The sequence below is a fragment of the Salvia miltiorrhiza genome, chromosome 1, assembly GCF_028751815.1.
Source record: "Salvia miltiorrhiza cultivar Shanhuang (shh) chromosome 1, IMPLAD_Smil_shh, whole genome shotgun sequence".
Classification (NCBI taxonomy): Eukaryota; Viridiplantae; Streptophyta; class Magnoliopsida; order Lamiales; family Lamiaceae; genus Salvia; species Salvia miltiorrhiza.
In genome coordinates, this window is record NC_080387.1 from 68,579,557 (window position 1) to 68,604,399 (window position 24,843).

Here is a 24,843-nt window from a genome sequence, read left to right on the forward strand (position 1 = left end):
GGATAGTTTCGTGGTTAAAAATCACTATCCATTTAGTTCGTGGGTATGAGTATGGATAGTTACTATCCGTACCCGTCGTACCCGATTGCCATCCCTAGGCTCGAGTCCCCTATGGTGCATCCTTTAAATTTCTTTATTCAATAATGTTGAAAAAAATAATTGAGTATTTTTTTTTTGATTTGGGGGAGTTGGGGAGGGGGAGCAGTGGGGTTTGAACCCGGGACCTCACTGTTCACACACAGGAGGTCGCACCACTTGGTGTCCCCTAGAGGACAATAATTGAGTATGTTGTGAGTGCAATAAGAGTCTCATTTTTATGAGAGTGTTAAAATTATTAAGGTGGAGTAAGAGTCCCACAAACTTTTACTAAAAATAAAAATTGATACAAAAATGTGGGATACACTAAAATGAAAACATGAATACTAAAAATTGGAATGGAATGAGTATTATTAATTTTATTTTATTAAAATAAAGTACTGAATGAGATCTTTTTAAAATAAAATATTGTCACATTTATTTGAAATTGACCTAAATTAGATATCTTATGAAATCTAAATCTAAATAGAGTATTGACCCACACAATTTTTAAATAGAAACTGCAACATTTATTTGAAAGTTACTTAAATTTATATTGCTATAGTTCAAACCAATCACTGAAAAAAAAAATATCAATAGTGACTTAAACTTACAAAGTCCGAATAAATTATTAAATTTGTAATTACTTTATAATCTATTCAAAATTTCATCACATATCATATTAATTGTTGTCTTATACGTATGAACATTTTAATCACATACTAATTTTTAGACCTCTTTTTCAAGTGACTTTTGAGATTTTCATTTCTCAGCCACAAGGCCCACAACATTCCAGCATGGGAACTATAGATGTCTTGAATTACTAGACTTGATTGGTTTGGTGATTACATGCTTCAATATCTGATCCTCTGATTGGAAACTGCAAACCTTGTTTAAGCTCAATGCTTGAAGGAATTTTACTAAGATTTTATTCATATTTTACTAAAATAAGAGTCCCAATTTAAAGGTGCATTTGGTATACTGTATAAGTCAAAATTGTTAAATAGTCTTGGTTTATATGAGCGTTTGATAGTCTATATTATTTTAATAAGATCTTATTCATATTTTATTAAAATTTGTGTGGTTTATAATGGGGCAAATTTAGTTATTATACATAAATTTCATGCGCATTTGGCCTTTTTACCCGAAACAAGATAGTGGAACAAATTCATGCGCATTTGGCCTTTTTACCCGAAACAAAATAGTGGAACAAATTCATGCGCATTTGGCCTTTCATCCGAAGAAAAAGAACCCCCTCCCCCCCAAACATAAAGAAATCCACTCGAGAATATTCGAATCTCGCTTGCTGCCATGGATTTGGAAAGAATTACGTTCAATTCTTCATTCAAATCTTTCAGTTTTGACATTGCTTCTCTAAGTTTTCACTCATTTCCTGTACCCAGATCTAATTTTCGTAATGTCAGCCACAAAATCCAAATGCGGCACTCTTCCCGCAAACCCAGATCCAAAATCAGCCACCAAACAAGGCACTTTTCCCGCGAACCCAGGTTCGATTTCGGATCTATTCGGGAGCCAGATGATGCTATCGCTCTATTTCAGGAAATGGTGAGAATTCATCCTCGCCCTTGTGTTATTGATTTCAATAGATTATTGAGCGCTGTAGTGAAGATGAAACAATACTCTGTTGCCCTCCATCTGTTCGTCAAAATGCTTGCAAGTGATATTCCTGTAGATCGCTACACCCTGAATATTGCGATTAATTGCTGTTGCGGACTGAAAAGACCTGGTTGTGGGTTTGCGATTTTAGGCAGCTTTTTCAAGCTTGGGCATGAGCCTGATGCTGTAACCTTCACCACTCTCATTAAAGGTCTTATGTTGGTTGGAAAGATCGTAGAGGCGGCAAAACTGTTTGAAAAGATGTCGGTCGAAGCTAATGCAGTTACTTATAACACAGTGATAAATGGATTGTGCAAAGCTGGACATACCCTCCAGGTGCTTGATTTGCTCAGGTTATGGGAAAGAGGAAGTTGCAAGCTCGATGTTATTGGTTACAACACAATAATTTATCATCTATGCAAGAATGGAATGGTTGACGATGCTCTCCAACTCTTCTCCACCTTGGCTGATAAGGCTATTTCACCTGATGCTTTGACATATGGTTCCATGATTTGGGGGTTATGCAATTTAGGGAGATCGAATGAAGCTGGAAACATGTTAAATGAGATGGTGGCTAATGAGGTCTACCCAAATGTGATTACTTGTTCTGTTCTGGTGAATGCTTTTTGTAAAGAGGGAAGAATGGAAAAGGCGAATGGTATTTTGGAACTCATGAATCAAATAGATGCTCAACCCAACATTAAAATTTACAGTGCATTGATCAATGGATATTGCTTGCAAGGTGAAATGAACAAGGCCATAAACATGTTTGATTTAGCAGTGAAATCCGCCATCGATCATAATATTAAAAGCAACAGTACCTTGATGAACGTGTATTGTAAAATGGGACGAGCGGATGAAGTTTCGCGTCTTTTTATCACATTTCTTGCAAAAGGGTTGGAGCGCGATGTTGTTTCTTATAGCATCATGCTACATGCCTTATTTCGTGAAGGAAGGTGTGAAGATGGTTTGAATTTGTTCAAAGAGATGGAGGTTCTACAACTTTCTCCTAATATAATAACTTACAATATCATGTTGGATGGCTTGTGCAGTGCTTGTCGCATTAGTCAAGCATTTTCGATGTTGCATACCATGGAAGATGTAGGCATCATTCCCAACATAGTAACTTACAATGTTCTAATTAAGGGATTGTGCAATTATAATAAAGTTGACAGGGCAAAAGATCTTTTAGACGAGCTTCCATCCAAAGGTTTGCAGCCTACAGTCGTAACATATACAATCCTTATTGGTGCACTTTGCAGAAAAGGGCGGATAGAGGAGGCAAAAGTCTTACTGATTCAAATGGTGGACAATGGTTGCTTGCCTAATAGAGCGACTTACAATGTTTTTGTTCGAGAACTTCTCAAAACGAACAAGATGCCTAAAGATGCTTTGCCGCTCTGGGAAGAGATGAACTCAAGGGGCTTTATACCTGACACCACTACTTTGCCACTCTTGGAAGAGAATAATTCGAGGAGCTGAACACTTGATGCCACTACTTTTTCAATGCTACTTGAAGAGTTTGGCAACGGAAGGCCGTGATAGTGTTCTCTTTGATAAGGTTATGAAACTCGTACTGAAAAATATCTATTCTGTTTCTGATTGACATGAGAAACCATCCATGGTATCCAATTTATCATCAACAATTATAATCCTCAACATCCACCATTTTAGATTTTTAATTGATATGATTGGAGTCTAACTACATAATTTGTTTGAAACAATGAAACTGGATGCGAATATGATGAACTTAGGAAATGAATGATCAAGGAAAAGAATGACAAAAAAAAGTCATTTTTTCAATTATTACTTTAGTAAACATAATATTTGTTTTCAATCTAGGTTTGGTTGAAATTGGAAACCATCTAGAGTTTCCAATTTATTACCCTTTAGAGTTTACATAATTCCCTATCTAGCTAAAACTAAGTCTGGATCGTGTGGAAGATGGAAGCTGAGTTTTATTGTTTTAGATTGTGGAGACTTACGCTTCAAGTATGAACACTAAATTCTCATTTCTCAGCTACAACATTCTAGCATGGGAACTATAGATGTCTTGAATCACTACAGTAGACCTGATTGGTTAGGTGATTAACTGGTACAGTATCTGATCCTCTGATTGGAAACTGCAAACCTTGTTTAAGCTCAATGCTTGAAGGATCAGAGAATCTGTAATCTCCACGTAAACAATTTAATAATTTATATTTATCAAAGTTGAAACCAGCAGGCAGATAAGCTTTGTGATGAAGCATAACTTAGTGTAAATTAAGATTTGTAGGAAACTCGAGACAATCAACAAGGGTCAAATACATCTTATCAATACATCCATCGTTAAGGGTAAAGTAGCAATGGTCCTTCATTTTTAGAGCCCTGCAGTGACTCATTCCAGGAATTGGGGATCATAGAGTAACTGAAGTGAACCCCAACAGGCTGAGATTGCTAGATGCAATGTTGTCTGGATCATTGTTCACCGAGGAATTCCCAACTCTATGGCACATGGAGAAGAAATCGAGGTTGAAAATCAGTGGAAATAATACAGTGCATATGAAACGGCAATCAGGAATAGCAAAGGAATGAATAAGGCATCATAAGAATTGAAAGTGAATTTATAATTCATATTGTAAAAATTGTGGATTTATTTGAACTAGGACTAGGAGTAAACCCTTGCAGTCTTGCTATTATACCTCACAAATTTTAAGCAATGAATTATATTAAAGTTTTCAGTTCAAAACTCCAAATATGAAGGAATTACACAACAGGGAAGGATTATCAAAATCTCAACTAAGTCAAACCAGATAGTGGGGACCTGTTACTGCTAAATGAAACCTCTACAATCCTGTTTGCTTTCAGAAATAGGAGCATCAATTAAAGAAAACAATTCAGTACTAGCTGTTCAAGTGTAATGCACCACAATAGGCTTAATCAGTGAATGGTCAATGCAGTGCCACTTATGCTTTACCTTTAATGCATCAAAACGTGAATACGAATATTTCCAAGCAAATCTCAGTTTGTCATAAAGGAAAAAACCATCAGTTAACTTACAATTACAATGACCAAAAATATGAAAGAAGAGAGTTGCACAACATATTTTTGTCGACATTATTTGGTGCAGAATGAAATGTTTCCATCCGTAGAGTTTCAACACATGTAGAATTCGAGATTAAAATTCAACATAAATATCAAGTATTAACTGCTCAATTTATTTCCACTGAAGTCATATGGAATTTGAGATTATAATTCAACTTACATAAAACAATTGTTCAGTTTACTTCCATTGAAGTCGACACAATTCATTCTACTGTCTAAGCAATACAAGAACCTATTTACGTTTAACAAAACTATCAGACAAAGTAGCACACTGTAACATGAATCAACTTCCAAACAACAGTGACAGCAGCTATACTAAATCAACAATATGAAAAACTAAATCGATCAAACTTTACCAGTTAAAGTTTATTCTAACACAATTAACCAGTTGAGAGATGCACTACAAATAGATAAACCCAACCTTGAGAAAGCCAACTCCAGCAGGTTGTATCAATGGCGATATTAGACTTCAATCGAGCAGCTGCAATCGTGCTATGGAGCGGCAGCATTGTCACCAAGCTTCTCAACACTGGAGCAAACCTTTGATAAACACAATAAACCACAAAATTGGTAACCGTGACATAATATATAACCCTAAAACATTCAAACCTTATCAAATAACCAGTACAAAATTGGCCAGAGACAAGGGTCCAGCACAGCACTCAACCCAGCCAAAAACACATTTAATCCAATATGAACGAGAGCGGTAAAGTTTTTTTATTAAAAAAAAATAATAATAATCGAAGAAAACAATCCAGTAAAACCAACAAATGAAGAATTTATGTGCCCGAACCTTGAAGCAGCACCAGTGAATTGGTTGGTCGAAGAAGAGAATGCGGGGACGGATATGTGATTTGAGTCGAATGATTTGGGGCTTGAATTAGGGCGAATGCGCAGAGACCTCCTACCGATTATGGCGGCGAATCTGCCAGACGACGCCATTGGAGCTTTCGTTGAGAGGTTTTAGCGCTTAAACCCTTTACTCAGCGTTCTTCTACAATTCTACTTGCGATTATCTCGCCTATTGAGAAGATACTCCCTCCGTCCCAGAATTAATGGCCTGTTTCTTTTGGGCACGGAGATTAAGGAGTGTTGAATTAAGGTGTTAAAGTTGGTGGCCCACCTTTTTAACCATTTAATTAGCAAAAGTAATTGTAACCATTAAGAATGTGGTGGCCCACTTTTACTTTTTTATATTCTTTTATTTTTATTACAATTAGGTTTCTCTTTAATTTTATTATTCAAATTTTAATTGAGTTAATACTGGCCAAATTTTTGGGGACGTTTTTTTTGAAGATATACTGCCCAAAATTTCACTTCCCTCCTGCCCAAAATTTCACTTCCCTCCTAATGCGCCAAAAGCTGTAAAGTCCAGACACGAATATCAATGATTTGGGGTTTTTTAGAGCAATCCAGAGCTTGCAAACAGAAAATGTGTGCAACAATGTGGAGGAGCTAGTGGCTGCAGTTGAGAAGTCATATAAAGACCTCTCACCTACTACTCTAAACAATGTGTTCTTGAGTCTTCAAGGATGCATGGTGGAAATGATGAAGGTGAAAGGACACAATGCATACAAGATACCGCACATGAAGAAGGGCACACTCATTAGGCAAAATGAACTTCCAAGAAATTTGGAAGTCTCTAATGAGTTAGTGAAGGAATGCCTACAATATCTTGTGGATAATGGGTGTGAGGAGGGCATGGACCATCTAATGAATGATCTAGGTATAGGATCAATTTCATTAGATGGGATTGAATACCTAATGACAAACTTAGGTATTCAAGAACCATGACTTAGTGAAGGAAAGATGAATGATTACTTTTTGAAAGCCAAACTGTTTTTTGTGAAAAAATGCAGATGTTTTTGTATGCATTTTTTAGTTGTAAAGAATGCCTTTTGTATATGAATGCAATATGTAAAGAATGCCTTTTGTATGCAATGAAAATATGTTGTTTGGTTCAATAGATGGCTAAGGCAAAGACCAATAGAGCCACATGCATCAAGAGCAACAGCCACACAGGGCAACAGCACACAAAGCCACACAGGGCTAAAGCACATAAAGCCACAGGCAGCCAAACAAGGCAGAGCAACACACAGCCACACAGGGCAACAGCAACACAGAGCCACACAAGGCTAAATCGCAGAGCCACACAGGGCTAAAGCACACAGAGCCACAGGCAGCAAGAGCAACAGCCACACAGGGCAACAGCACACAAAGCCACACATGGCTAAAGCACATAAAGCCACAGGCAGCAAGAGCAACAGCCACACAGGGCAAAAGCACACAAGCCACAGGCAGCCAAGCAGCAACAACCGCACATAGACAGTAAACTAGGAGCAATTCAACACCTCATTCAAATATACTTGAATCATTGATGTTTTAGGCAAAAAAAACAGTGAGCAACATTTTTTTATCATTTCAATACCCAATTATATCCATCACCCAGTGTACAAGAACATGCCATTATCGACAAACACACCAGCATCACAATAATTAGGTAAAAAGGTAGATCTCACCCAAAATAGATCGTTCGCCTGGGCACATGAGAAACCGTGGCCAAGGGTGAGTCCGGAGCAAATCCGTCTCCACTCGTCCCTTCCGTAGAAGGCAGCCCGACAGAGGCTTCTCCAGACACCGGTGAAGGACACGAAGATCGAAAATCCGACGGCGGCAACCAGCAGGGGAATTCAATCTCCGACGGCGAGCCCCAATCGCACGGATCTTCACTGTCAGGGACGAAATCACCGCTCAGGTAACCCTCCCACTGGGATTTCGTCATCGCGGCGCGTAAAGAACGGAGAATCGGAGTAAATGGGGGCGCACAGTGGAGAAGCCGTCGAGAACCACAGGAAAGAGGCGGCTCACGGTGGAGACGCTGTCGAGAACCACAGGAAAGAGGTGGCTCACGGTGGAGAAGCCATGGACAACCACAGCAAAGAGGCGGCGCCTCTTGAAGCAGGCGAAAAATTAGGGTTTCCGATCAAAGAGACGAAGCGGCGGAAGAGAGAGAAATAGAGAGAGCAAAAGAGAGATGCCGTATGTGAAAGGGTTAGGTGAAAATTGAAGTTAAATTAGAACAATTAATTAAAGAGTAAGTAAACCCTAATTATTTCCTAAAAAGGAAATAGGCCATTATTTGTGGGACAACCCAAAGAGGAAAACAGGCCATTATTTATGGGACGGAGGGAGTACAATATTTTCTTAAAAAAAAAAAAAAGAATAATTGCATTACATTTTTTTTTTGCAAAATCACGTCACCATCACCAATTCATCTTATAATAATTTGTGATAATCTCTATTGTCAAAAAAAAAATGTGAAAAAAAAATTGTGATAATCTCTGTTTCTGACGAGGACACTTTCCAATTTTTCAAAAAAATACTCCATCCGTCCACCACGATAAATGTGATCTTTTTATCATTTTTGTTCACATATACAATAAATGTGATTTTTTCATTTTCAGATATATACCTTTATACTTTTACTCCATTTACACAGAAAATTTATAAAAAACTTATCTCATACACCATTTATTAATTAACTAACAATTCAACTTCGGTAGAACCCGTTCTTTACTTTATATACATCTTCCATTATTTTCTTAAAACCCGTGTCCTTCCATTTACACCACACTTATCGTGGACGGAGGGAGTATATACATAGACCTCACCTAATAAATGAAAATTGCTACTATAAAATTTTTAAAGAAAATTATAAACACAAAATGTTCATTAAAATCATACTAATCGATGTACTCTAAAACAAGTTAGTAAGATAATGGGGCGTGTATTAACTAAGTGATAGAGTTATAATATCTAAAATTAAAAATCTTGAATTCTAATTTAAATTAGGAAAAATTGCATGTAAATACACAAATTTTGCCAAAAAATCATATTTGACGCGAAGTTAGGATTTTACAATTTAATAAGTTGTCAAATTTTAACATAATTTTTTTTCGGTGATCGAAAAATATGACGTGTCGATTACGTGTCAACTACTTATCCAGCGTGGCATTGAAACGATGGCCTTTTTTTGTTGTGTAACAAAACGGCATTGTTTCAGCTCCCTGTTTCAGTCTTCCTTCTCTCTCCATCTCAAATCACGTTGTCTCTCTCTCAATCCTCACAGAGCGGAGAAGCCCCACTTATCTAACCACCTCATCCCTCGTCGCAGCCGACGGGCTGAGCAAGAAACCGGTGTCGAAGATATCTCAATTTGTTCGTCGGCCAAGCAAAATGGCGAAGGTGACTGTAGAGAGGGGCTGCTGCTACTGCCTCCGGCGGAATAAGCGAGAGACTGAGGGCGGCAGCGGCGACGGCTTGAAATTGGGGATCTCGCTCTGTATGTAATTGTGTGCAAGTTCAGGAAGATAGAGGGGACGAGACAGAGACGTCGGTGGTGGCCGAGGGAGGCGATGCCGCCGGGAATCGATGGTGGGCAGCGAATACTCGGAGGTAAATTCAAGATCGGCCGTAAGATCGGTAGTGGATCATTTGGTGGTATTATTCTGGGTGGCTGAATTTGTTCAAAGAATTTTGATGTTTTCGTTTTTGCTGTGCTGAATTTTTTGCTCGGAAGAGTGTCGAAGTGAAGATTGGAACAGGGAGAAAGCTAGGGTTCCCGTTTTGAAATTGGAACAAAAATTAGAATTAGGGTTCATTCGAATAAGATTAAAAAAGAAAGAGTGTAAAACGACACCGTTTTATTTCAAAGAAAACGGCGTCGTTTTATTTTTACACTGGCGAACGGAATGGCGTGTGCCGGTGAGCCACGTAGGAGTCACGTCATTTTTTAATTTGGGGGAAATGAAAATTGTGTTAAAATTGAACAACTTATTAAATTGGTGTATTAAATTATAAAATCTTAAATTCGCGTCAAATATGAATTTTTAGCAAAGTTTGTGTATTTACATGCAATTTTCCCTTTAAATTATAATACGATCTTTAAATTTATTTATGTAATATTATTAATTTATAAAGAAAAAATTTATTTATGTAATATTATTAATTTATGTAATATTATTAATTTATAAAGAAAAAAAAATAATAGACTCAGTTCTTTTCGGCACAGAGATTAAGAAACTCACTTTTTGATAGATAATGGTGTGGTCCACACAATTTTAACCTTTTAAGTACATACCTAATTTTTGTTAATTACCTTTGCTTCCCTGGAATGAGATTCAGTGTACCATACTTTATGTCCCACTTTGTGTCCCATTTTCAATCTTATGTGTTTTCTTATATTTTTTTTTCTTCAATTTCAACTTTGTATACTTTAATTTAATTTTGTGATTATTAACTAGGGTTTATTCCATCAATCTAGGGTATATAATTATTTTTTATCATTTAATTTCACTTTTATTAGCTAATAATAGGTTGATAAATTCAAAATCACGGTATATACTTTTTTAAAATTTTAATTTTTTGAAATAAAAATTAAATATAATTCATAGTATTATAATAAATTTTATTTTTATAAAAAATATTTTTAAAATAATAGATATAAGCATGAGACACAGTGATACACATAAAATTGTGGGACACTAGATCTCATCTCTGCTTCCCTTATCTCATTTTAGTAAAAATAATTATTTAAGAAAAATAATTATTTTTGTAAGGATTTTATTTTAAGAAAAATTATCCACTTTTATTTTAAGAAATGATTTTATTTTACAAAAAATAATTATTTTATTGTATTGTCCACTTTATAATTATTTTTTGTAACTTTTTATTTTTAAAAAATAAAAATTAAGAAGTCTAAAATTATTTCTTAAAAAGGGAAACAAGCCTATTGAAATGGGACGTCCTAAAAAAAATGAGGCTATTGAAGTGGGACGGAACGAGTATATCACTGACATTGAAGCATAGTTCAACTGGTGAGGCATTTATTCACCCCAAAAGGATATGGGGGCCATTATTATTTAAAAACAGAAACAAACAAATAATAATAATAATAAAAGTAAGTTGCAACAGTACCCCTGCAGATGAAGCGGGCTACTGTGTTCATATACTGCAAAATGTAGAGGAAAAAGTAACGTACTGTTGCAGAGCATCACTCACGCTTCGTCTGCGCTCCAATCTCTCTCTCCCAAAACCCTCACAAAACCCTCCTCCACACTTGGCTTGTTCACATAATCAAAAATGCCTCCGAAAAGAAACCCCAATCGCTCCAAATCCAGCAACAACGCAGCGGTGGAGATCGACGCCATGGCCGACTGCTTGTTTCCTCGCGACATTATGATCGCCATTTTGACGCGACTGCCCGTGAAATCTCTCTTCCGATTCAGGTGTGTCTGCAAGCCCTGGAGCGGCCTCGTCTTCAACCCGAGCTTCATAAAGCTCCACACCACTCTCTCTCTAGAATCCCCGAGACCGAGAGCTGCTCAAACCCATCTCCTCAACTGCCCTGTTTTAAGCGTCCACCCCAACAGGGTTGCCCCGAGCGATGCAGCAGATCTCTGGTTAGATCACTGCAACGGGATGGTTTGCATGACCCGCCCTTCCTACACCCAAAAAATTGTTCTCTGGAACCCTGCTACCAATTTGTGGAAAATTCTTCCGGATTCCACTGTGAGGTTTGGGGCTGCGCAGATGGTCTCGCTAGGGTTTGGTTGCAATGCAGATGGGGACGACTTCAAGGTGGTGAGGATTGCGTGTATGAAGGGAAGGAAAATGAAGACTGTGGTTGAGGTTTATTCCTCAAAGTCTGGTTCATGGAGAACCATTGAGGACGTGGGGTTTAAGTTCACAGTCATGTACCCTAAGAATCATGTGATTGTGAATGGAGACCAGAACCATTGAGGACGTGGGGTTTAAGTTCACAGTCATGTACCCTAAGAATCATGTGATTGTGAATGGAGACCCCTACTGGTTCGCCTGCATCGCCCGGAGAGACTGCGGAAATGGTGAGCTTGAGGTAGCTCAAGCTTTGCTGAGATTTGATGCCACTAACATGAGATTCACAGTTGTGGCGTTGCCTAGGGTTGACAGATTGGGGCAAGGGCCATGGCCGTTTGTAAGCTGGGAGGGCTCCATTGCTGTGCTCGCTTGCACCAAAAAGGATGACAATTGGTTGCAGGGGATTGATGTGTGGTGCTATGACTATGAGGGTGGTGAATGGAGCATCAAGAGGAGGTTCAGGGTGAATCGACGGTTGCAGGTGGATCAGTGCCTCGATTGTTCGAGGTCAGGCAAGATTCTCGGTGGTTGCACGGATGGGAAGCTCTTCATCTTAGATACGAAGACGAGACGCATTGAAGTGAGCAAGCTGAAGAAAGGGGAAGATTGTAGCTTCCAGATTTTCGCTTATGATGAGAGCTTTGTTAGAACCGGGTACACGATCGAGATATTACAAAATAAATATTTTGAGATATTACAACTCAAAATAATTGAAAAATATTACAAAGAAAATAATTTGAGAAATTACAACTCAAATAATTTTATACAACTGAAATATACTGTATAAATAAATTATACGTATAATAAGTCGAGTCGAGATGAATCTCTTCCCGCAAGAAGATTATCGCCCCGGTAGTGCTCTTCGGTTTAGGCGTATCTTCCCCAAAGGTAAAACGACTTCGTCTCGTCGGATGTAGCACCACAATCCGGCGAGCTCCGGCGAACTGAATAAGGATCGAGAACTAAGCTAGACTTATGTTGTGAGTTGTGAATTATGATTCGTAAGTTGTGAGTTATGAAGCTCACAACACACCCATATTTATAGGTGTTAAACCAAGTGTGAACGGCCGGTGTGAACGGACGGTGTGAACGGCCGGTGGTCAACTCCGGCGGTTGCGGTAGGTGGCCGCAATCGTTGAACGCAGAAGTTGAAACTGATTTTCCCTCTTCAACATCCAAACTTTGACATACAATATCTCACTCACCGGAAATCGGTTTTGAGACTTCAAGTATATCACGTTGATCTACTCGAGATGTAGATTAACATCCAATTATTATTTTAATTAAATAATAAATATTTAATTAAATAATAATTTTCAGATATGGCATAAAACCATATTTCCAACAATCCCCCACATGAGTGAGAAATCAGTATGCGAATGTATGCAGACATTTAGCTCAGTTCTCTTAAGTAACAACATTGCATTTGGAAAGGTAGCTTGTGGCTTTGAACCTGCCATAGTCAATATTATCGAGTATACCGGCGGCCTAGTGGATATGGTTCCTTGAACTAGTCCTCCTCGGTGTATACTGAGTCAACAATATTGACACAATATTGTTTCAATCCTTATTCGTTCTCACGTTTGTGTCCATTACAGGCCTTGGAACACCTCTTTGGATTCATAAGTGTTTCAATCGAAGCGGCCCCACTTCACACTTACATAGGTGACTCTTAACTCAAGTATCCTGCTATACTTGTCCTCTTCGAGGAGTTCTAGAGTCATTAAAAGTCAAAGACTTAACCTCACCACGTGCAGGTTTCCGAACACTCACTGTTCTACAAGGAATAGGTAATTCGAGTGTTCAACACACGGATTTTCATAGCTTAGTTGTCCCATTGAACCAAGTTCTTGGGATCCTCCAGTCATCATGGTTGGGTTGCCACTATGATTATCCTTAATTTGTGGACTTCAAACCCATTCCCCCTAACAGTTTATACATCTGATCTCGATGGATACTTTTTGTCAAAGGATCCGCTATGTTATCAATTGATCTTGTATAATCAATTGTGATAACTCCACTAGTGATCAGATGTCTCACGGTATTATGACGTCGACGAATATGTCTCGACTTACCGTTATACAAATGGTTTTGTGCTCGTCCGATAGCAGCTTGACTATCACAATGAATTATTACGGACGACACAGGTTTCGACCAACATGGAATATCCTCGAGGAAATTTTTAAGCCACTCGGCTTCTTCACCAGCTTTATCCAAAGCTATGAATTCTGATTCCATGGTCGATCTAGCAATACATGTTTGCTTCTTGGATTTCCAAGACACAGCACCACCCCCCACAGTGAATACATAACCGCTCGTTGAAAACGAGTCTTTGGCATCGATCAGATATCCAATTTGCATCACAGTACCCTTCAAGTACAGAGGGTTCCCTAGTATAATGAATCGCATAGTTTTGAGTATATTTCAAATATCTCAAAACCCTTTCAAGAGCTTTCCAATGTTCATTACTAGGGTTAGCTGTAAAGCTGCTCAACTTATTGACCGAGCATGCTATATCGGGACGAGTGCAATTTGTTAGATACAACAAGCTCCCAATAATCTTCGCATATTCTATTGCGTCAACAGGTTCTCCCTTGTGTACATTCAAATGCACACGAGGTTCCCATGGTGTCTTAGCTATTGGCTTGTCAAAAGCGTTGAATTTCTTTAACACTTTCTCAACGTAGTGAGATTGTGTTATAGTAATACCATCAGGTCTTCTTAGAATTTTAATTCCAAGGATAACATCAGCTAAGCCCATATCTTTCATGCTAAAATTTTTACTTAGCATGTCTTTGGTTTCTTGAATCACTCGGGAATTACTTCCCATGATGAGCATGTCATCTACATAAAGACAAACAATAACATATCCGTTATTAGAATTCTTAATGTAGATACATTTATCGCACTCATTGATTCTGAATCCATTTGACAACATTACACTGTCAAATTTTAAATGCCATTGAAGCGGTGCTTGCTTCAACCCATATAAAGACCTTTGAAGTTTGCATACTTTGTGCTCTTGCCCAGGTACTACAAACCCTTCAGGTTGCTTCATATATATTTCATCTTCCAACTCGCCATACAAGAACGCAGTTTTCACATCCATTTGGTGAATCTCGAGATTGTGCAAGGCAGCAATAGCGAGAAGCATCCGAATAGATGTTAGTCTGGTCACAGGTGAATAGGTATCGAAGAAATCGTACCCTTCTTTCTGCCTGAAACCTTGAACGACAAGTCGGGCTTTGTACTTATCTATAGTACCATCAGATTTGTACTTCTTCTTTAGGATCCATTTGCATCCTAAAGCTTTACTTCCAGGTGGTAGATCCACTAACACCCAAGTATGATTCTGCATAATGGAATCAATCTCAATATCGATGGCTTCTTTCCATAGAGCTGCATCTGAGCCAAACATAGCTTCTTTAATCGTCACCGGTTCGCCATCTAGCATCAAGACAACATAATCCGGTCCATAGACATTAGCTTTTCTAACTCGTTCCCCACGTCTCGGTTCTACATCCATAGGTTTAGACCTTGGTCTTTTCCTATTAGGTGGTACATGATTAGAACCCGTGGCATCATCTACTTGAGTAGAATTACTAGCTACTTCCATAGGTTTAGAACCTGTAGCATCACCATCAACTCCATCATTAGAGTTCGACGTACCTTTATCCTTGTTAGGATAGATATTTTCAAAGAATATAGCATTCCTTGATTCTATCGTTGTCCCAACATGTATATCAGGTATCTCCGATCTGTGCACTATAAAACGATAGGCACTGCTATTAAGTGCATGACCAATGAAGATACAATCCACCGTTTTAGGTCCTATTGTAACTTGCTTTGGTAAAGGCACTTCTACCTTGGCTAAACACCCCCACACTTTGAGGTATTTATACGAAGGTTTCCTTCCTTTCCATAGCTCATAGGGAGTTACATCTTTCCCTTTGAGTGGATTCTTGTTCAAGATATAGTTGGCCGTTAAGACAGCTTCCCCCCACATGTTCTGGGGTAATCCCGAACTAATCAACAAGGCATTCATCATCTCCTTAAGAGTTCGATTCTTGCGTTCAGCAACGCCGTTAGATTGTGGTGAATAAGGTGCAGTCGTTTGATGTATTATACCACTTTCGTTGCATAATTCAGCAAACGGAGCTACATATTCTCCACCTCTATCACTTCGAACCATCTTAATTCGACATCCAAGTTGATTCTCGGTTTCATTTTTGAAGTTTATAAAAGCTTTAATAGCCTCATCTTTACTTTTCAATAAGTAAAGGTAACAATACTTTGTGCAATCGTCTATAAAGGTGATAAAGTATTTCTTGCCACCTCTAGTTTGCACGAACTTTAAATCACAAACATCGGTGTGAATAAGTTCCAATGGTTGCAGAGGTGGTGGAGCCGTCCATATTGACGTCGGTGTGAGCCATTTCTCGAACGTGTATCAACGGCAGAGATATAATCTTCTTGCGATTGTTAGAACCGGGTACACGATCGAGATATTACAAAATAAATATTTTGAGATATTACAACTCAAAATAATTGAAAAATATTACAAAGAAAATAATTTGAGAAATTACAACTCAAATAATTTTATACAACTGAAATATACTGTATAAATAAATTATACGTATAATAAGTCGAGTCGAGATGAATCTCTTCCCGCAAGAAGATTATCGCCCCGGTAGTGCTCTTCGGTTTAGGCGTATCTTCCCCAAAGGTAAAACGACTTCGTCTCGTCGGATGTAGCACCACAATCCGGCGAGCTCCGGCGAACTGAATAAGGATCGAGAACTAAGCTAGACTTATGTTGTGAGTTGTGAATTATGATTCGTAAGTTGTGAGTTATGAAGCTCACAACACACCCATATTTATAGGTGTTAAACCAAGTGTGAACGGCCGGTGTGAACGGACGGTGTGAACGGCCGGTGGTCAACTCCGGCGGTTGCGGTAGGTGGCCGCAATCGTTGAACGCAGAAGTTGAAACTGATTTTCCCTCTTCAACATCCAAACTTTGACATACAATATCTCACTCACCGGAAATCGGTTTTGAGACTTCAAGTATATCACGTTGATCTACTCGAGATGTAGATTAACATCCAATTATTATTTTAATTAAATAATAAATATTTAATTAAATAATAATTTTCAGATATGGCATAAAACCATATTTCCAACAAGCTTGTCCTATGTGACGGGGATGACACCCGCGGGTGTGAGTGTGAGCAGCAAGGAGCGAAAGCCCGGGTTCGATGACATGGATGGCTTCTTCGTGTCGAGCTTCAACCACAGCAATGGCCAGGTCTCTTGCTACTATGCGTTGGAATGAGATTTGCCGAGTTTGTTTGTTGATGATGGGATTTCTTTTATGCTTTTTTGCAAAGTAACTCTAGTATTTAGTTTGGAAAACAATTCTACTGCCACTCTGGTTGCTTCTTAAGTATGTGGTGAAGAGTAGCCATTATAACTCACTGTTTCTTAACTTTGATATGGCTAATTTTGTTATCCTCATGGCTTTGTGATGCATGCACCACTTATTTAGCATGTCTTGTTTTTGTTCTGCAATCTACATAGATTGTTTGCAGAAGCAAATTCTTATATGTTTGTGAATGATATGCTTTTTGACCTTGTGGTTTAAGATTTCTCAATAGGTCTGTCTCATGTTTTTTGTGCTCATACTTGGTGATCTCTTAAACTTGTGTTGCAGTATTTAATCTTCCACTCATATCAATTTACAGATGAAATATGCATAAGTGATTTGTATGTAATTAGTAATTAACTTTGCTGATAAAATTTCCTGCTGGGCATTCCAGCAAAGATCATGATCACCATGGATTTGGTGCCTCTTATTTGTTTCAAGCAACAAACTATAAGACTTCTTGCTCACCTTTTGTCCCTGATTATTTCGTATTAGTAAATCAAAGAGTAATAACAAGTGATTGGATTAGTAGGCAAATCATAAATGGGATGTGTTCTCTCACTCTGCTTTTGAACTTATTTTGCAATATTCCAATTAAGTTGTCAACTGTATAAACATCAAAACTGTATAAGGATGGTAGAATTTGGCAAGGTAGGGATTGCCCTGAGATGAGTGGGCCTTGTAATTCCATTGGCTACTGCTATTGAATGATAATTATTTTGGTATGTATGGACAACGTGGATCGCCATTGATGATAGAGATTCAACATAATCAGAGTTTATGTCTCGTGAAAACAATTATTATTCATTGCTGATTTGATTTGTTGAATTCAAGCCATTGTTCTTTCTTCATGGTTTTGGGGTTACAATGTAAAAGTGATTATTTTTATAGAATTTTAAATTAAAGGCTACGAGGATAAAATAGTAATTATGTTCAGATTTTTGTTATTATTTTTATTAAGCGGCTAGAAAAAGGGCTATGTTTAGAATCACACATTAGTTAAAAACAAAATGAGCATTCAAATGAAACCAAGTTGAGATAACTTTCTGTACTAAGCAGCTTCACACTAAAATGAGAAGAAAATGCAGCTAAATGTGCTTTAGCTGATGATCTCTGCATCTGGTGACATATATAGCGATGGATCATTGAGTGAGTGATACACATAGTTATAAATGTACATGATCAAATTAATTTTTGCAAACAATAAAGAATGCCAAAGGATAGTAGGCTCGGAATGAGCAGCCTCTCGGGGTAAGTCATCACCGATGGCAGAGATGACCCTCGGCGGCGACAACAGAGAGGATGACAGTGGAAGAGTGATTGTTGTAGAAGTTTGATTTTATAAAAAATAAATGAATTATAATTAAAATAGATTTAAAATGAAGTTAAACAAAGTTGATCATATTGAATGGGATTTAAATACATTTAAAATTTACACTATGAATATGCTTGTCTGCTAGGAAAGTAATGTGAACTCGAAAAGTTATTCGTATATTCATTTTTCAGTGTTTGGAAATATCAAAACTAATTATTAGGATTTTGAATTTGTATTACTAATAAATAAAATTAATCAACATGTATAATAGTTAAATTGTAATTTAATATCCTTGAAAATTTTCTCTAACCAAATTTTTTAGTAACAACAATATACATCATTAATGTTAATTATATGATTCATAATTCAAAAAGTAAATTAAGATATAATAATAATAATAATAATAATAATAATAATAATTTATTATGTAATTGCACTTTAAGTCCGAAAGTTTGGTAATTTAGTGCAAATATTTTGTCGTACCAATTATAATAAACTAAAACCATTATTTATTTAACAAAAATTTCCTAATGATCAATGCAGAAAGAGGGCATTAGATGCTTGCGTGAAATTACATTTTCTATTTAAACACTATAAGAAAACATACATCTAACAACTCCTAGAGCGCATATCCTTCCATACTCGACATTAGATCAAATAGACCTTCAAAGTTCAAAAAAAATTGGTTACATGTAATCATTTTTATTTTTATTTTTTAAAAAACTTGCATGTTCTCAATAACTTTGTTTACACTATTTTTTTTTTGTTTAACTCGAAATATTTTCAAGAGCTTGTCTACTATGTATACGCACGTACAATATTATGTTTGTTAAAATATTTGGCAATTGTAATTTTTACATTTTGCACACTTATAAAATTAGAAACATAGAAAACATCTTATACCTCTATTTCAGATTAACCATATTTAGGATTATTGTTTTTTTTAATTCTAAATTATAATTTTTTAATGTTTTTTTGGAGAAATAAAGGAAAATCATATATTCAAATGAGAACGAACAATATCTGGAAACTAAGTTGAAAAACTCGATGTCTAAATCATTCATTAAAATTAACAACCAATCGAACTAGTTCGTGTGCCGTCTTATTAGCGTCTCGCTGTGCATGATAAAAATAAAAATTGCACACTTCCGAGCATGTTGAAAAGCTTTCCCTAAGGGCTAAGATCGTCACTCAATGCTTCCAAACCCTTCTAAGTATTGTGGAGCACATAAATAGCTAAGAACGGGTCCATAAATATAATGACCTGTCCCAACTCCCAAGTTTACTTCAATACATAATCCAATAGCAATGAGCAAAGCATGAATTTTCTAAACTTGTGACTTAATAAAGGTTTTATTGAGTATAACAATATTAGAATGGTATCATGGTTTGTATCTACATGTGTAATTCAAAGTAACCACGTTCTCTAATTAGGATCACTCTATTTCAATTGGACATTTATGACACCATAACTTAATAATAGATACATATATTAAAAGATTATATATTATAAATTATTAAAATTAGTATGATTATTGAGAACATCAATAAAACATATGAACATGATTTATAAAATCAGCCATAAATTATTGAACACGTCAATTAAAGTCGTTAATAATTAATAATTAATAAAAAAAAAAAACATCCCAATGTTAATTTTTCGATTCGATTGAACGTGAGATGTGGTTCACAACATCTACATAACTACATCTAGGCCAATTCGTTTTTCGTAAAGGTAATTTATAATTCAATTATGATACTAGCTAGCAATATTGACATTGAATTGGAAATTAAATCTCATTATATTATTGATAATTTGATCGATAAGTCATTATTTTAATTAATATTTTTCGATAATTCACAATATTTTTGTGTATTTTTGATAAAACAACAACAATATGAATTTTAAAGTGATTTGTTAGAGATTTAAATTGGTATTTCTCAATACTAAAAAAGTTCAGGAATTAAATAGATCGAATAGCATTAGTCGGAGCTACATTTTTTAATGTAATTGCTCAGTGTTTGCTATAAATAATATAGTAAATAAATTGATTAATTACAAAATATTACACCAAAACGAACCGACTATAAACAAACGCACGAGCTTTCGCGGACAGCGGCACTTCACTTTCTGATCGTGAATTTGGCCATTTGGGAACGAAAATCTGCAACTGAGAGGAAATGGCTTCCATCTTAGCTCGCAAATCCCTATCTGCTCTTCGCGCTCGCCAGCTCGTAAGCCTATTTATTCCAATTCCTCATTTAATTTATGATTGTTTCTCTCTGTTTTCAACAATTCATGGAGCTTCACACTGTGAATTCGGATTTCAATTAGAATGCGGTATTTATTGGACTCGAGAAGCCATTTTCAGTAGTACTAGGTTGAAACTAATGAATGCATATTAGACCCTCTCTAGTCATCTGTTTCTTATCGTCTAGGGTTTGCTCGTCATTCGATCTCGTTTTTCTCAATAAGATTGAATTGGTTACTAGATTATCTTTATGTAGCGATTTCGGTGTGAGAATTTTCTGGATTATTTTATTTCACGACAAAGGCCCTTCTTCAAAGGTTGTTTTGCGGCCAGAATTGTTGGTTCAGTTAATTGTATCTTGGAACAATGTTAGCCGCCTTCTCTTTGGTTATGCAAAATGTTTAATACCAGTTTTCGTCATGCACTTAATTTTTTGTAATGAATTTTCTTCATAGTTTAACGTTTGTTTGGTGTTGCTGTTGGGACATTGTAGGCTCTGGCAGGGCAAGCATTGCAGGGCTCTGCTCGTATCGGGACTATTTACCCTGAGCGCACATTTGCCACAAAACATTCATTCTCTAACGACAAGGGTTTGCAGATTCTCCTAGAACCATTTTTTATTTCATTTTTTTCATTATCAGTTGTTATGAGTTTCATGGTGCTTATGAAGTAAAGTTTGATTATCTACTTAGGGAAGACTACAATCCGCCCACTGAACTTTGTTAAAAACTGGTCCTGCGGGGAACTTTTTCTAGTTGCAACTTACCCACCCATTTTATTTTTCGTGTCAAAAAAATACCCCTTATGACCACTAATAATGGAAAACTTCTCATGAGTTAGTTAGGTGTTTAACTTGCAAGCGAATATTGAAGGCTTTCGTGTCAGTGCAAATTAAACTAGAACGGTCATTCTCTTGTATTCATGCCATAATATGTTTGTTTGTTGTTTGGACTACTTTTTGTCCCCAATTTAGATTGCAAAAGGCAAAAATGCCCATAAAGTTTTGTGCAGCAAATTTCGGGCACAATATAAGGGGCAGCCAATGTGATTATATTGACAAAAAACGCAAAGTTGATTGGGCAAGTTGCAATTGAAAAGGTTTAGGAGCATATGTATAATTTTGGTAGATAAAGTTATGCCGGTCGACTTCAATCTAGTAGGTAAATTATTGCCCCAGTGGCACCTAGTGTGGCAGAGGCAGTGCCTCGTTGCCTAGGTGCACCAGGTGAAATGCTTAAAAGCCTCCATGCTTTGGCCATGGAAAGGCACAACGACTTGTCGACTTTTGTGGGGCACAGTTGAGGCGAGTTTCTCTGGGCAGTAGCAGCAGCAACATTTTATTTTTCTCTTCTTTCACACCTTTTATTTTTTGTTTTTCTGTATTGGTTTTTTCATTTCTTCTGTCCCATTAGAAACAGCAAAGGGTGACAATGAATTGAATTCTGTTTCGCATTTGTGATACTACGAGCAACTATTTAGATTCTGGAAATATTGTATGTCAACTTTCCTTTTATGGATATGAATTTTGTGTTTCTTGATTTCTTTAGATGATGAAGAAAGAGAGAAGCTTGTAAGGGAGATATCTAAAGATTGGAGTTCTGGTACATGAGTTTCCATATATTATTCTTTTGGCTGCATTTCACTCATCTGCATTCTATATCTGAATGTGTGACCTTATCCTCTTATTCTGGTGCCATCCTATAGTTTTTGAGAGGAGCATTAACACATTATTCCTCACTGAAATGGTTAGAGGTCTGATGCTGACACTCAAGTACTTCTTTGAACCGAAAGTCACTGTACGTTTTTTTTTCCTTCATTGTTCTTATTTCATATTTATCTGGAAGAGTTTGTCTGTTGGATGAGCTCTCTACCGTGGGATGAGTCATTTTCTGAAAAATTTACTGCTGGGCAGATTAACTATCCTTTCGAGAAGGGCCCTCTAAGTCCTCGCTTTCGTGGAGAACACGCTCTGCGACGTTATCCAACTGGAGAGGAACGTTGCATTGCTTGTAAACTATGTGAAGCTGTAAGGATCTGATTTTCAACTCTGCTATTGCCTTAGGTTATTGCTAACTGCTGCAGCAATATTTGAAAGGAATAATTATGTGCTGCTTACTCGTTAAGTTCCATAAACTCCGGGCTACAGCTTGTGCAGTTCTTTTTATCACTCTGAAGATGCTTTGATGGGTTTGTCTATATGTCTTTTGTCCGTTGAACCTTATTGCACATCATAATCTTGCTGAACTACTTCGTTAAGGCATAAAAATCTGCTTTGGGATGGATATCTTTTTGCTGGTCTCTGTGGGCTATCTACGTGTCTTCTCCAGTGAGCTCTACTTGATCCACCTTATATTTTCCTTTACAGATCTGCCCTGCTCAAGCAATCACCATCGAAGCTGAGGAGCGGGAAGATGGGAGCAGAAGGACAACTAGGTTATTGAGTTTGCTTCAAATCACTTTATGAAGAATTTCGCTCCCTCATCCATATGCATTCTACTTACATACTAGAATGACAGGTATGACATTGATATGACCAAGTGCATATACTGTGGTTTCTGCCAAGAAGCGTGCCCTGTCGATGCCATTGTGGAAGGGCCCAACTTTGAATTTGCTACTGAGACTCATGAGGTTTCTACCAATATCTTCTTTACTTGCTATGCTATGTCAACTGAGAAGATGTATGGACTAATTACAAATTTTGCATGTACTAGGAACTTCTCTACGACAAGGAGAAGCTGCTAGAAAATGGTGACCGGTGGGAGACTGAGATCGCGGAGAACCTCCGTTCTGAGAGCCTATACCGTTGAGTAGTGGATCGGCCTCGACGCCTGCAAAAACTTGGAGTTGGATCTCTTAATTTCTGAAACGTTTGAATAAAGGGATAAATTTGTTTATGCACCTCTTGTATCCTGATTCTTGGCAGCTTTTTCACGAGAAAGGCAAGAAAAACAAGTATTGATGCAGCTGCTATTTTTGCTTCAGATATTTATTGCTGTATTGTTGCTTTTATAGATGAAGCTCAGGTTGATTTGATTTTTGCTATCGAACGCATAACTTGACGTCGCAATTATGAACTCATTTTTTGTCAATAAGCTTTGGTCAAGAGTTATTTTTTCTCTCTTGAGAAGATGGAGCCATAGTTGAGGAGATCATTAACTTCGTTTGTATGAAAGAATTTGGTCTGAATAGAAAGAATTTGGTCTGAATGTAATGCTATATTTTCATATACCAAGTTTTTCCAATCTATATAATACTCCCTCCGTCCCGGCCAAGACGCTACATTTACCTTTCGGCACGGGATTTAAAGAGTTGTAGATTAATGTTTTAAGTGTGTAATAATAAAGTGATAAAGTAGGAGAGAGAAAGTGATAAAGTAAGAAAGAGAAGGTAATAAAGTGATAAAGTAGGAGAGAGAAAGTGATAAAGTAAGAAAGAGAAGATAATAAAGTGATAAAGTAGGAAAGATAATGTAATAAAGAAATACTTAATTAGTGTTAATTAAGTGCTTAAATTCCCTTATTTTTTCCAAATATGGAAATGTAGCACCTTTGTTGGGACGGCCAAAAAAGGAATATGTAGCATCTTGAGCGGGACGGAGGGAGTATATAAAAGAGGAGTTTCTTCCCTCCATTTCCCCCCCCCTTTTTTTCTCTCTCTCTTCTCCCACTAATTTTCCACTATTTTTTCTTTTACTTTTCTTTATATATTTTAATTTCTTTTGAATATCGTCAAATATGATTCATGAAATTTTTTTTGAATATGCATCTTAAATTTAATATAGTATAAAAATCATCAAAAATAAATTTAAAATAAATAAGTTATGAAATTTTTAAAATTTTTAATATTTTATTTATGTTTGTATGTGAAAATATTTATATATTTGTTATAACGCGTAACACTCCATAACAATACTACGTAATGCTAATTCTCATTATCGAATAATTTTAAATTTATTTAATAATTATAATTATCATTACACTTTATACAAAGTTGAAAATTTATATTTTTAAAGTCAGAATTTTAATCTTATTTAATATTTATTTTTATTTATTTAAATATATCATTTAATTTTGATGATCGTCGTGTATCACACGAATGGACATACTAGTAATTGGTAAACGAAGGAGAATGGAAAATATTTCATGAAAAATTTTATTATATATTTTTCTTTTTGATAAAAAAGTACCCATGTATTTAAGTAACAATAAATAATAATGATAACGAATAACTATTTTAAAACTATTTTTGTAAATAAAGTAACGATACCATTATTTTCAAAATTTTGGAAAGCATAAATAAACTCTCAAATAAAAGAACAAAATGAATTTTTTTTTTTTTTGCTAAAAGCATATGCCTGAAGATAAATTTCTTGAAAATCTTGAAACTGCATACAGTAC

At 36.5% G+C, this 24,843-nt stretch overlaps 4 protein-coding genes across 6 annotated transcripts; 3 read left to right on the forward strand and 1 right to left on the reverse strand.

Annotated features, from left to right (window-relative positions):
* The first annotated feature begins 1,267 nt into the window (after nt 1-1,267).
* Nucleotides 1,268-3,378, forward strand: LOC131005361 (putative pentatricopeptide repeat-containing protein At1g12700, mitochondrial). Its single transcript, XM_057932292.1, has one exon. It carries the CDS (start codon nt 1,387-1,389, stop codon nt 3,172-3,174), a length of 1,788 nt encoding a protein of 595 aa, XP_057788275.1. The 5' UTR covers nt 1,268-1,386; the 3' UTR covers nt 3,175-3,378.
* A 488-nt stretch (nt 3,379-3,866) lies between these two features.
* Nucleotides 3,867-5,813, reverse strand: LOC131005448 (uncharacterized). 2 transcript variants are annotated; one of them, XM_057932457.1, is made up of 3 exons: nt 5,570-5,813; nt 5,198-5,316; nt 3,867-4,176 (listed from the first exon to the last, which is right to left on the reverse strand). In XM_057932457.1, the coding sequence occupies exons 1-3, from the start codon at nt 5,716-5,718 to the stop codon at nt 4,157-4,159; spliced, it is 288 nt and encodes a 95-aa protein (XP_057788440.1). In that variant the 5' UTR covers nt 5,719-5,813; the 3' UTR covers nt 3,867-4,156. The 2 variants fall into 2 exon arrangements, with proteins under 2 accessions (XP_057788440.1, XP_057788439.1); XM_057932456.1 differs by lacking the exon at nt 3,867-4,176 and having other exon boundaries at nt 4,872-5,316.
* A 4,939-nt stretch (nt 5,814-10,752) lies between these two features.
* On the forward strand, nt 10,753-11,577 carry LOC131012110 (F-box/kelch-repeat protein At3g23880-like). The gene has a single exon (XM_057940025.1). It carries the CDS (start codon nt 10,918-10,920, stop codon nt 11,575-11,577), a length of 660 nt encoding a protein of 219 aa, XP_057796008.1. The 5' UTR covers nt 10,753-10,917.
* An 8,653-nt stretch (nt 11,578-20,230) lies between these two features.
* On the forward strand, nt 20,231-23,535 carry LOC131005423 (NADH dehydrogenase [ubiquinone] iron-sulfur protein 8, mitochondrial). Of its 2 annotated transcripts, XM_057932416.1 has the most exons (8): nt 20,231-20,429; nt 20,940-21,036; nt 21,994-22,047; nt 22,151-22,242; nt 22,359-22,472; nt 22,812-22,879; nt 22,963-23,074; nt 23,158-23,535. In XM_057932416.1, the coding sequence occupies exons 1-8, from the start codon at nt 20,376-20,378 to the stop codon at nt 23,251-23,253; spliced, it is 687 nt and encodes a 228-aa protein (XP_057788399.1). In that variant the 5' UTR covers nt 20,231-20,375; the 3' UTR covers nt 23,254-23,535. The 2 variants fall into 2 exon arrangements, with proteins under 2 accessions (XP_057788399.1, XP_057788398.1); XM_057932415.1 differs by having other exon boundaries at nt 20,254-20,429; nt 22,963-23,535.
* Nucleotides 23,536-24,843: the final 1,308 nt, after the last annotated feature.

Excerpts from the sequence above, each read along its gene's own strand:
- LOC131005361 (XM_057932292.1), top strand. The coding sequence starts at position 1,387 with ATGGATTTGGAAAGAATTACGTTCAATTCTTCATTCAAATCTTTCAGT.
- LOC131005448 (XM_057932456.1), bottom strand. The coding sequence starts at position 5,718 with ATGGCGTCGTCTGGCAGATTCGCCGCCATAATCGGTAGGAGGTCTCTG. Across the intron at positions 5,317-5,569 it reads TTCACTGGTGCTGCTTCAAG|GTTTGCTCCAGTGTTGAGAA; the intron begins GTTCGGGCACAT and ends TGTTTATCAAAG.
- LOC131012110 (XM_057940025.1), top strand. The coding sequence starts at position 10,918 with ATGCCTCCGAAAAGAAACCCCAATCGCTCCAAATCCAGCAACAACGCA.
- LOC131005423 (XM_057932415.1), top strand. The coding sequence starts at position 20,376 with ATGGCTTCCATCTTAGCTCGCAAATCCCTATCTGCTCTTCGCGCTCGC. Across the intron at positions 21,037-21,993 it reads TTCATTCTCTAACGACAAGG|ATGATGAAGAAAGAGAGAAG; the intron begins GTTTGCAGATTC and ends TGATTTCTTTAG. Across the intron at positions 22,048-22,150 it reads ATCTAAAGATTGGAGTTCTG|TTTTTGAGAGGAGCATTAAC; the intron begins GTACATGAGTTT and ends GCCATCCTATAG.